Source organism: Sitophilus oryzae, unplaced genomic scaffold (assembly GCF_002938485.1).
Source record: "Sitophilus oryzae breed Bouriz unplaced genomic scaffold, Soryzae_2.0 scaffold_682_pilon_pilon, whole genome shotgun sequence".
NCBI lineage: Eukaryota > Metazoa > Arthropoda > Insecta > Coleoptera > Curculionidae > Sitophilus > Sitophilus oryzae.
In genome coordinates, this window is record NW_022147287.1 from 117,189 (window position 1) to 130,855 (window position 13,667).

General features: G+C 33.3%; 1 protein-coding gene across 1 annotated transcript in view; it reads left to right on the top strand.

The window, feature by feature from the left end:
- The first annotated feature begins 530 nt into the window (after positions 1-530).
- LOC115888037 (nephrin-like) overlaps positions 531-13,667 on the top strand; it is a 409,016-nt gene continuing 395,879 nt past the window's right edge. Inside the window, 2 exon segments of the mRNA XM_030907605.1 lie at positions 531-555; positions 1,106-1,247. Coding sequence (XP_030763465.1) covers positions 531-555; positions 1,106-1,247 — 167 coding nt within the window.

Sequence of the window (13,667 nt, forward strand, 5' to 3'; positions counted from 1 at the left end):
AAAAACAGTGTTTAGAAAACTTGACCAACTGCATTGTAGCTGCTTTTCGAGGTAGAACTCCATATATACCTTTTAAAATGAAAATATCCTTTTGAAGACAATCATTTTATGCAGTTAACAAGAAAGGACGCACTTTGAGCATTTAATTTCATCTAGCTAACTTTTGTCACATAATTATAGGTTTATATCTAGTTTTAATTTTGTTATAATTAAAATATGTTTTAAACGTGTATCTTTTTATTACCGTTGAGTATTTTACTCTACAATCTTTAATTTTTGTTAAATTAACAAAAGGTATATCACACAGACGCAAAAACGTAAAAATTAAAATATCTAGCAAAATCTTTGTCTGAAGGGTAGGCAACCTTAATAATATTTTGAAGATATATAAATTCCCTATTGAACACCGGAAAAATATACTATTTAAAATAAAGGAGTAACTTGCTTTTAAAGGTGACTAATGTTCCATATTAATTTTGTCTCACTCTGTATAACTTGTCGAGTCAAATTTCAATTCGGTTTAACATACAATGGTTACTTTAATTAAATATCAAGGTAAAATTTAGGTCGGTATTATCGAAATTTAAAATTTACATTTAATTTTCACAAAATGAGAAATAGTAAAAATTCTTAGATTTTAGGTATATGCTTCTTCAATAAAACTCGGCTTTATTTTTTTCCTAGAATCCGAAAATCAATTAATATATAAGGTGTTCCGTTAGAAAAAATACAACTTTGATGTGTAACTTTTTTTGAGGACACCCTGTATAATTCTATATATTTTTATAAATTGCTTTCGGTTAACCTGAATATGCTGCCAAAAATTCATTTCGATATAAACTACCGTTCTCCTTGGAGCTTCCGCGGCGTATGAGAGGCACCACCCTGTATGTCAAATTCTAAGTTATATTTAAGCACCCTGTAAATATATACTACTGCTTGAACTATAGTAACCTAAAAACTGTTTAATAATATAACCACTCCACCGCTCTCACCACACAAAAGCAAACATAATAGAAAAACTTTCCTTCATACACCGTCCGCTCCATCCGTTCCATCCTCTGCTGCGACAGCATAACGTAATCACGCCGTTTTTTCGTTACAGGAACGACACCCGGGAGCCCTCCCAGCGTCCAAGCCCTGGTAGGGAAAACCGTCGCGCTCCCCTGCGACCTGACGCCCTCCACCCCCAACGACAGCGTGGTGCTGGTGGTGTGGTACAAGGACGAGCACACTCCGATTTACAGGTAAGCTCGGGGAATTTATGGCGGTTCGGGGTACAACGGGGACGGGAGAATTTGTAATTTGGAGAGTTCTCGCCGTGGAAACTTAATTATGTGTATGGTTATAAACATTTTCGGTGCGTCGCGTCGGTGTGATGCGGTCTCATTATTTTTTATGGATATTGTGGAAGGCGTGTAAAGTCTGGCTTTGTTTTACTTTAATGCTAATGTTGAAAATCATGAATTAAATAAGTAACTTTTAATTTGTTTGTTTTTATTACATTCACTATTTCTTGTTATGTTTTAAGTCTTCTAACAGACTACATTAAAATTTATTAAAAAAAACCTTGGTATTGCACCACTGATACAGAAATCTACTTAAAAAAGGCGTCCATGGCCCGTATTCTGTAACGTTGACATAAAAACGTTACGCTTTCAAAGCGGTGAGCGCAAGCAGGGCCGTATCTGGGGGGGTGTTTTGGGGGTTCAACCCCCGGAATTATGGCCGAAAATTTTTAAAAAGTAATGATCATTAAGTAAGTAAGTAAGAAGGAAACAAAAAAGAAGAAGAAGAAGATGGATGAATATCAATGACTAAAGAATACAAGGATATGTAACGCCCATATACGGGCTGCAGCAGAATTTGTGACCTTAGACGCCAACTTTTTAGACATAAACGACATCATCAGCTGGTCATCAGCGACAATTTTAGCGATTTTTAATAGTTGGTTGTGTGTAGTGAACTTTGTATAAACTTTATTACAATGGTAATTTGTTCAGCTTTCAAGTGTAAAAGGCGCAATGTAAGAAAGAGCCAGAAGTTACGTTTTATAGGAAAATAAATAGTCCCCTACAACTTTTTAGCGTTTTTTTATTGAATTCGATAATTATTTTCCTGATATTATAATATGTACTTGATATGTACTATACGTCGATACTAGTTATGTACCTTTTGTCAACATTTTAATACCTTTTTTTGTAATTAATTAGTATGATACCACCCGATACACCATAGGCGTAGTGAAAACATATAATATCAAAAATATAAATATCCCTTCAAGCGGCAATATTATGTAAAATATGTGCCACGGCACTGTTTGGAAGAATGGTCACAGTTTGGTCTCGGATGCTATTTGTCCTTGTATTCTTTAGTCATTGATGAATATACATTATACACTCTAACATCACTTTTCCACTTTGAAAGCAAATGTCATTTTCGATTTTCGACTTTCAACATCCAAGTGTTTAAAACAGCAAGTTTGACAAGGACAAGATTTTGAATTTTGTGTATTTTGCTGGTCATTAACGTGATTAGCGTTTGTTATCGTTCTGCTATTAGACAAAGAATTCTTGGACTATGACACTTTAGCGGCAGAACTAGACTTGTACCGGCAAAAATGGAAGCAGCTACCTGCAGTCGACCGACCTAAAAACGCCATCGAAACGATAATCGGAGTGTAACCAGTGTATATTTCCAAATATATACATTTTATTAATGATCTTAGCAACTCTACCAGTGTCAACAGCTACACCAGAAAGGTCTTTTTCAACCCTAATGCCGCAACCCCACATATTCGGCGATCCCCATATACATATCAAATCTATACGGATCATCGCCTATCCCTACAATGTGTTGGAGTTAGAGACAACTAGATAACCGGTCCATGTATATTTCACATAAGTTCGTCTGTAAGAAAAACGCTGACGCAATAGTGCAACTCCAAAATTCCGAATATCGATTAGTTTTAGCTTGGCCTTGTGGAACGCGTGGTCGAACGGGAGCGCAAACACGATCCTCATTTCTGTGCCTCATTTCTTATCCAACTGTCTTTGTGTTCGCATCGCGAACGAAGCGCGAACGAAAGCCGTACGAAGCTGTACGAATGAATAGCTTATGCTCTGATTGGTTTAGTTATCCGATCGATAATTAAAAATTCACGCTTGCGCACAACGCTTGTGTTTCACTAACTGATCGAAGATTTATATAATCATTTCACCGGCTCGGCTTCACAGAATGCAGTTTGGAGTCAATATATGTTAGTTAATATATATATGGCGATCCCCGATCGGTGCTTCGCCGATTTCCAATGTGTGTGGATGAGGAAGTCGGAGTTCGGCGACGAGAACGAGCGCTCGTCTCTATGTTGTTGCTATCAGAGCCCGCATGTGCGGTTGCGGCATAAGACGATTGAAGGACTTCCTACGTAACTCTAGAGGTCAGGAGCGATTGACAAATAAATATCGATATCGAAGAGGTAGTCAATCGTTTTTCCAGGGAAAAGACCAGTTTATCCTTTAAGATTAATAATTTTTACCTGTTACTTTTTATTTTCAATTAAGATTTGAGTGTAGCCCAAAGCGATTTTTTTATTATGCTTTTTTCCTAGCAGCTTTTGTACCCCCCTCCAAGCCAAACCCCCACCCCGAAATTTTGGTCTAGATACGGCCCTGAGCGCAAGTATTCGATCAGCGAAACGCAAGGCAGTCGATTTTGGTATTTTGGTATAAGCGTTGAGCACATATTGGCAACATCACAATGTCTAATGTAGCTAATAGTCAAAAGTTGATAATTCACGGATGTAACAATAAAAAATGTCAATGTTACATGAACCTATTGTTGAATTATGTCAAGGTATTTTTCTATGGATATGTCATTATTCTTATTCTACGAAGAAAATGTTGAAGACTCTTCACAACATTTTCGATGTTTTGAACAATAATTATAGCTGCCAAGTCGTAAATTATCAATTACTTATTGAGGAATTTATAGAAGTAGTAATTTTCAATAAAGAACATGATTTAAGGTAACTGTTTTCAAAGCGCTCAGCGCAATCAGTAAAGTCGCTAAGCGCGTCAGACGAAAATACCGAAATCGCTAATTAAGTGCGCGCTCTGGGAAAATTAACGTCATATACGCTGAACGTCTAAAAGCACTTAGCGTTTTCAAAGTTACACAATACGGGGCCCATATTTCTCAAAGAGTCCTGATTTGGAAATTATAAAGTAGAAAAAAGACTCAAAACCCAGGGTGCTTCAAAAAGCATGTGCCATCTCTCGTGAAGAGATTCGTCACGTAAAAATAACATTCATATCAACATACACAGAGTGTTAAAGTATTAATATTATTTCGATTTATTATAATTTTCTTCCAAGTACTTTTAGTGATTCGAATGAAATTTTGAGGATAAAAGATACTATAAGAAAAAAAAACATGTGCGACACTGACCTCTTTTTGATACCAAAATTGTGTGAGCCAATTAAAAGTTATTTCTTGATATTTTGTCGAATTAGACCTCCTTGATGAGACAAACGCAATTTTATTAATGACAATTAATAAAATTAAAATAAATTATGTATTTTTTCCATAACAACTGTTAAAATTGCCTTATATCTATCAAAAATAGCAGATAAAATAGCACATTAACCGCAAGGGCAGATTAAAAAATGATACTTTAACAGCGAGGATAGATTAAAAACTATATTTCTCTCGCACGTTTTTTAATTGCTTCCATTTTTGAAAAATTTTGTACTTTTTTTCGTAAGTTATTCGGGATTTAAATGGAAGTAGTTTGGATATGGCATTTGTCGCCTCAGCCTGAATATTTGTTGGTAATTTACTTATTTTGTTTTGAGCCATTTCTGGCTCCAATTCAATCAGCAATCGACACGAAAGAGAATTAAAAAATATTGACTCAAAACCGACAAAAAGAGACAGCTTTATTTATTTGTCAAAATATTTTTTCTACTCCTAATAAATTCCTTGGAATAATAATTTCTGAATATTTTTTAAAACGTAACTCGCTATGGAAAAAAATATTGTTTTATACACGACGATAAAATTGCATTTTCGTCGACCGAAAAGATGAATTAACGAGCGATGAAATCGCGAGTGAATTTATTTCGGAAGAAATAATTTTACATATAAAATACCATTTTATCGTCTTGTATAAAAAATAACTATTACCTAATTTATTATTAAATATTATTAATATTTGTTTATTATTACTATTAATCTAGCCTACGGCAATTTCAAATAAAAAAGTAATGGTATATATAGATAATTACAAAAAACCGAGGGGTAAACCGCAGAGGAATTATGGTGTACACTATGAAGGAATTCTACAGGAATTCCAAGGAATTACGAGGAATTCCAAGGAATTCCATAGGAATTACTAGGAATTCCAATTATTTCCGTAAGAATTCCAAGGAATTCCTTAGAAATTTAGAGGAATTCCACAGGAATTAAGAGGAATTACAAGCAACTTTATAAAAATTAACGAACATTAGTAACCATGAATACTATAATAGGTAGTACTAAATTTAAAGAAAAACGTTTTGCAGGCGATTTTTTACTATCCGTTTTTCGTTTTCGCTCCAAAATTTCCCAATATCAAATATCTACAGGTTAGATATTCTTTTAATTTAATATTGTACCCTCGATTATATATCTAAAATATTTTCCAATAGTACGGCCGAACCACCCCCGAGAGATCTAGTTATAACGTTCCCTGATTTCGCCATTTTAAAGAAATCCTCATAAGATTTTTTTATTCAGTACTCCAGAAAGTGTAAAGTTGATTTTTTCATTTCCTCGGAATAATACCTAGGTATATACTATAGGAAAATTAATACAACTTTAGGTGCACTTCATCAATGATACCATGCGTAATCTTATGGAATTTACTGGTGATCGTATTATGACGTGCAACTGAAGTTTTATTAATTTCCTTTCCTATAGATACGAGTATAACTAGGTACCTCTCATTTTCAAAAAATCCCGAGAAAAATTAATTTTAATAAGTAAGTGCCGACATATTTCCAGTATTTTTACCTCATGATCCCCTATTGGTACTAAAATTTAACTAAAAAAACGTAAATCTCGTAATAGTACTTTTTATTGTTAGATCTAGTACTTATAGAGACATTAGACATTTATAAAAATCACCAGAAAATTCATAGCGGAACTGCGAAACCGAGGTGGCAACGCTGGTTCAGACTGAAAGAGTTACCGAGTTCGTACCAAGGAATTCCAAGGAAGACCTTGAATGATTGACCTTGACCTTGAAGACCAGGAATTCCAAGGAATTCCGAAGGAATTACGAGGAATTCTGAAGAATTATTTGAGTAAAAGGAATTACGGTGTACACTTTTTCCTCTGCGGTTTACCCCTCGCAAAAAACCTAATTTTTGTTGAGAGAAACAAGCCCTATAACATAGGATACAACATTTTAATGAACAGTGCTTTCCATAAAATCAATAAAGGAAATAATAAATATAGGAAATAATATAGAGGTACTGATTTCTTTCGAAAATCGACATCTATGAAACTATGAACCCTTCCTGGACACAAACGGTACATTGTGACACAGGAAATTGTAGAGAGAAACAAGCCCTATAACATAGGATACAACATTTTAATGAACAGTGCTTTCCATAAAATCAATAAAATGAAAAATATATGAAATAATATACATAAAAAATTCACAAACACACACAACATAATGTTTACTACAATTACTTGTGAATTTTTTGTACGTAATAATTTTTGGATTACCTTTGACACTGTTTTTTTAATTTGACACTACACTGATGAAGGCTGTAATGTTGGCCGAAACGTTTGTTTTTCCTTTAAAAATGAAATAAAGATATGAATAACCCAATGAAAACTTAATCAGAATTTTCCCAAACCTAAATCCAAAAAAAAAAATCAGAATTTTTAAAAACAAGGTTCAAGAATAACAAATTTTCCAAGAAAAAATATTTCTATATAAAAAAATAATATATTTTAAATTAATTAAACGGTAATTTTAGGATTTCATTTGTCATTAAAAATAAAACATTTTATTTTAGGTTGATTTCTGCTCTTTAATTAGTTAGCCCTGTGATATATTTCCATATATCTATCCATTTTTCTTAATCAATTTATTTATTATTCTTGTTTTAATTAATACTTCCGGAAATTAATTATAATCCAGCTATATAAGCTAAAAACCATTAAAATATTTATCGAAACCGTTGAGGAAAGTATCAAAGTAATAATTAACTTTTTTCATCCAAGAATTGGAAAACTAAATTAAAGTCTATAATTATTTAAACCTCTTATAAACCAAAATTTACTCGCAGGATCAAAAATAAACAACTTCCGAAAAGTTGTAAATTAAATATTGTATAAGACCGCTAAAACATTTTTGTGACGAAGATTACTACCAAAGAGGGCGTTTTGCTGCTTTATTTACCTTCAACTTTCTTACAAAATCGATATATTTACTAATTTATATTAAGCTAAAAAAAGATAATTATAAAATATAATTCTATGGGTTAATTGGCTTTAAAATAAAAGTGTCGGATTCTATAACTATTTCTAACTGAATAATATATTGTATTGCTGAATTATTTGATGAATTTTTATTACGTATCTTTAATATTTAATACAGAAGTGCATTGCTAATCCATCAAAAATATACAGTCCCGTAGGACTCCTTAGATGAGACTATTTTCGAGATTACATACTAGAACTACCCCTTACTTGTTTCCTTTTTTGTGCAGTGATTGTCGAGCAAGGTATCCACCGCTTTGAACTAAGGTTGAATTATGTAGGACCCATTACATGAGACAATTTTCTAGACTACATACTAACTACCCCTCTGTGTGACACTTTTTTCATTTTTTGTGCAGTTATTGTCGGTCTAGATATCCACCGTTTTGAATTAAGGTTGAATTGTGTAGGAATGACATGAGACTATTCCTACTAGAGCTACCCCTCTATGTGAGACTTATTTCCTTTTTTGTGCAGTGATTGTCGATCGAGATATCCACCGTTTTGAATTAAGGGTGAATTCTGTAGGACTCCTTACATGAGACTATTTTCCAGATTACATACTAGAACTACCTCTTATTTTTTTCCTTTTTTGTGCAGTGATTGTCGATCGAGATATCCACCGTTTTGAACAAAGATTGAATTATATAGGACTCCTTACATGAGACTATTTTCGAGACTACATACTAACTGTGTGACACTTTTTTCCTTTTTTGTGCAGTTATTGTCGGTCTAGATATCCACCGTTTTGAATTAAGGTTGAACTGTGTAGGAGTCCTTACATGAGACTATTTTCGAGATTATAAACTAGAGCTACCTCTTATTTGCTTCCTTTTTTGTGCAGTGATTGTCGAGCAAGGTATCCACCGTTTTGAACTAAGGTTGAGTTGTGTAGGACTCCTTACATGAGACTATTTTCGAGATTACATACTAGAACTACCCCTCTGTGTAACACTTGTTTCCATTTTTGTAAAGTGTAGCCGATCGAGCTAGGTATCCACCTTTTTGAACTAAGGTCGAATCGTCTAGGACTCCTTACATGAAACTCTTTTCGACTACATACAAGAACTACCCATCTGTGTAAAATTTGTTTCCTTTTTTGTGCAGCGATTGTCGATCGAGCTATCCGCCTTTTGAACTAAGGTTGAATTCTGTAGGAGTCCTTACATGAGACTATTTTCTAGACTACATACTAGAACTACCCTTCTGTGTGTCCTTTTTTGTGCAATGATTGTCTATCGAGGTATCCACCGTTTTGAACTAAGGTTGGATTGTGTAGGACTCCTCACATGAGACTCTTTTCGTATACTGTATATTTATATTATATGTCCTCGGATTGTCTTTACAAGAGGATGTTTTTTATTATTGACATTTTGAGAAAAATGCATTGTTCATAAAAAATTTTGATTGTTCCAAAATAGCCAATCCCGTTTATACTTTTCGAAATTTTCATACCGTTTCAGAGAAAATTAAGAAAAACATGAAAATATGGTTGAATTTCCTAAAAATAAAAAGGAGTTTCTAAGGTAATATCAATTCGATTTCATTCTTTGATAGATGGTTATTTTTTATTTTTATTAACTTCTTATTTTTTGCTGAGGTTAAAGCATTACATTTTCCGATAACTATCTGTAGCACTGAACTAAATAAATTTTGTGCTTATTTAACATTGTAAAACAACAAAAAATATTACGTTAATTAAGAGAGAGTGCCCACCAAAGTGACGTAGCATTTTGCAAAAGGGGTGTATCCAAAGCGTTGCTATTGGATACACCCCTTTTGCAAAAAGAGGCAAAGGAACAGTGGATTTAGTGTTTTTAAGGAAATGAATATCTATCCTGAAAGATTTCAAGCATTTTATAGAATGAAAAAAGAAACTTTTGATGTGCTAGTCAGAAAAGTTCCCATGCCAAGTTTTGTTTATTCCTGTTGGGAATAATCGGCACGAGTGTGGGCATAAATGCATGGTTTAGTCTCAATCAGTGATACAAAACGTATATTGAAGTCCGGATCGTCATTCATTTTTGCCAAATTCGACTAACTTGTTAATAGCACGTGGCGAAAATTAGAATCAGTTGTAGTTTTGAAGCAGTGGCATTGCATGCTACCACGACAAATGACACGTTTCTGACAGCGCTACTTCAGTGAGCGCTGACACATTTATTGTCGTTGTTACTTGCCAGATTACGTGCGACGTCAGATGCCACGTTACTTTGGTGGGCGCTCTCACTAAAATTCTGTGAACTACAATCTATCAAAGAATGAAAACGAAGTTATATTACCATAGAAACGTCTTCTGATTTTTAGGACTTATTAATATTTAGGACTTATAATATAGTTAAAAATTAACGACGTTTTCATATTTTTTCTTAATTTTCCATGAAACGGTATGGAAATTTCGAAAAGTATAAACGGGGTTAAGCATTTTAGAACAAACAAAATTTTTTATGAAGAATTCATTTTTCTCAAAATGGCAATAATAAAAAGGGTTTTCCTCTTGTAACGACAATCCGGGGATGTGTGGTCTCATGTAAAGCATTTAGTTTTTTTCAAGAAAGATCATCAGCGTTGTTATTTAAACTTATTTAACTGACTTCAGTTACTTTAATTCATGTCTATTCAAACAACCTCGTTATGAATTTCTAGCTAAATAATTAGCTTTTAAGATTTATAGTGACCGTATCATTATTTGACATGTTTATTATATCTTAACTCGTTTACACATTATAGATCTTTTACAAACAACTTCTTTTGCTTCATGAAAAAACAGAGAACCGTAACTCGGACATAACATTCATTCTCCATCGCTTACACCCTTACATATCCCACTTACATCCCTACTGTCCCGACCAAGACGAAGTAACGAGCAAAAAAGCGACGACACCGGTAGAAAGTAAATTTCCACAAGATCAGCGCCGAAGTAATTCATTAAGCCCGATAATAGATTGCGGCGGTGCCAGATCTGTCTTGCGGGATTAGCGGGGGGCCGGGCGGCAAGACAAGCGTAATCCCTCGGGATGGCCGGGAGCGGGCTCTCGCCATTACGAGAGCCGTTCGCTTGTCGTCAGATTAATTCCTGACCGAGGACGGGAAATGCTTGGTAAAAAAACGGTCCTTTATTGGGTTCGTGCGATGGACGGACATTACTGTGTTTTTGGTGGTGTATATGAGTCAATCAAAACGTCCAGTTGTTTGAAAAATTAGACGGTTTATTGTGATTGATATTGGTTGTAATAAAATATATTCTTCGACTGACATTGCCTTTAGTTTTAACAATGGCGGCTTGTCCTATGAAGCACGTTAGGCAGATTCCCACCACTAAATTTGAAAAATATACTTATTACTACCACAATTTTAATTTTTTCCCTGTTTGCATCTATAACAATCAATTGTATTTTATCTCTTTATGGTGGTCGGAATTGGTCTGTTTTAACAGAGAAAACCTATTTCCTGTCTACATAGAGCAAAACCGACATAGATGTCATGGGCTCGATTTCTGAGACACGTTTAATGGTATAAACCGCCTGTTGATATTTTTACTGCCAACTGAGATACGGGGTCTTTTTAAATTTTTTACCATTTTGAAAATTGCCCATAACTTTTTTATTTTGCGGAATAATAAAATTCTGTAAAGACGTTCTTAAAGCACTTTTTAAGCACAATCCAGTGGCGTAGTAAATTTTTTTCTATGCTTGCTCTTTTTGTCAGAAATAATAAAAAATATATTTTTTTAAATGGAAATCACAGTTGGCTATGAACTTAAAAAAATGCTGGCATTTAACCATTTCGAACGATATAAAGTTATGTATACCTATTTCTAAGAATGAGAGAAATATTAGGTTTTTCATCTTTGTATCGAAATGTGCCTTGATTTTATGTTGACCTAGTTATCAAATTATTTTTTATCGTAATTTAATATTCTATATTATTATTTATCTGCATAATTAAAGACTTTTTGAAATGGTAAATTAACATTTTATATTAGTTTTAGTAGTTACAATTTAAATCGATACAATAAACAAAGAACAAAGCTGAAAAAAGTATTTTTGAGTGACCAATATAGTTTTCTAAAAAAATAATCTAAGATGTTCAAACTGAGCACTTTCTTGTTGAATATATAATAAACATCTTTTGCGCACAGAGTTATAGCGATTTATTAGGCGAACTGCTGTAATAAGTCCAAAATCTTGCCTAGTAGCCTTCAATTCCTGCAATTCTTCTCGTCTCAATGGTTCTTCTCCTATAAATAAGGTCTTTTAATTTCCCCCATAAAAAAGTCGAAAGAAGTTAAACCCCAGGACCTAGCAGGCCAAAATATGGGGCCCCTTGTTCCAACCCGATTCTCTCTAAATTCTGCATTTGATGGCGTATTAATTGTAATTGACTTATATAGAATGTTGATTTTCAAAAGTCTTTAATTTTGCAGATAAATAATAATATATAATATTAAATTGCAATAAAAAATAATTAGGCAACTAGGTCAACATAAAATCAAGGCCCGCTTCGATACAAAGATAAAAAAACCCTAATATTTCTCTCATTATTAGAAATAAATACCCATAACTTTATATCGTTGAAAAGGGTTAAACATCAGAATTTTTTTAAGTTCATAGCCAACTATGATTTGCATTTAAATAATTATATTTTTTATTATTTCTATCAAAAAGAGCAAGAATAGAAAAAAACTGACTACGCCACTGGATTGTGCTTAAAAAAGTGCCTTAAGAACGTCTTTACAGAATTTTATTATTCCGCAAAATAAAAAAAGTATGGGCAATTTTCAAAATGGTAAAAAATTCAAAAAGACCCCGTATCTCAGTTGGCAGTGAAAATATCAACAGGCGGTTTATGACATTAAACATGTTTCAGAAATTGTCAGGAAATAGGTTTTCTCTGTTAAAACAGACCAATTTTGACCACCCTGTACAATAAGTTATGTTCTTAATTTTTCTTTAAATGTGTTATCTGTATACACATCTCTGTATATCCATTTCATTTGTTTTTTAGGGTTCCGTACCCAAAGGGTAAAAACGGGAACCCTATTACTCAGACTTCGCTGTCCGTCCGTCCGTCCGTCTGTCACAAAGCTCTATCTTATGAACCGTTCTAGTTAGACAGTTGAAATTTTTACAGATAATGTATCTATGTTGCCGCTATAAGAACAAATACTAAGAACAGAATTAAATAAATGTTTATAAATAAAAAAGTACTTTCACTAAACATTATCTTTTAAGTAAGAATTTTACATAGAATCTTTCAAGTCCTCGGTGGCCGCGTAGTTAAAGCGTTAGGACTTTACGCTGCTATGACGTTGGAGCCGTAGTAAGGCAGGTTCGAATCCTAGTCAAGGCGACTTTTTTTAATCTTTTTTTTTTATTTTTACATATTTACTTTTACTTTTTGCATATTTATTATTGATTAATACAATTTTTAGTAATGTGTTTCTTCATTTTTTTAATAAATTACTTATACGCGCATTCAAAATTTCAGCTAAATCAGAAAAAAAGTTTATAATAATATAGTGACTAATGTTCAGAAAATGTTCCATGTTTCAGAAAAATATTTTAACTTCTACAGGATGGCTCAAAAAAGTGTGAGTGGATGGGGATGATTTTCTTTAAATCGAACACCCCATATATTAATATGAAAATGTATCTAGCGAATTTTGAACATCCTGTAAATAATACAGAATTTCTAAATTTAATTTATTTATTAAATTTATTTAAAGTATTTCAAAACTTTTATCGGTTTCAAATGCTGGAAGTACACACACGCCGAGGCGACCCGAGGCGCGACAAAAAATTAGCGGTATACATGCAACTATTGGTTTGAACCGTCCTTTTTTGTCGCGCCTCGGGTCGCCTCGGCGAGTGTGTACTTCCAGCATAAGATACTCGCGGTATGATTTCTTATGGCTCTCTCAACGGCAAAATACGAGGGAAAAATCATTGGGTGGCTTTGATAAAAAATTACTGTGGAAAATACTATAAGAAATATAAAACCGCAAATATCTGCAAAACAGTTAAAAATGTTGAAATTCTCTAAATACAAAAAATGTAAATTTTTTAATTCTCTATCTGCTAAACAAATCATATAGTCTATAAAATGAATAACTTTGAATTTTGACC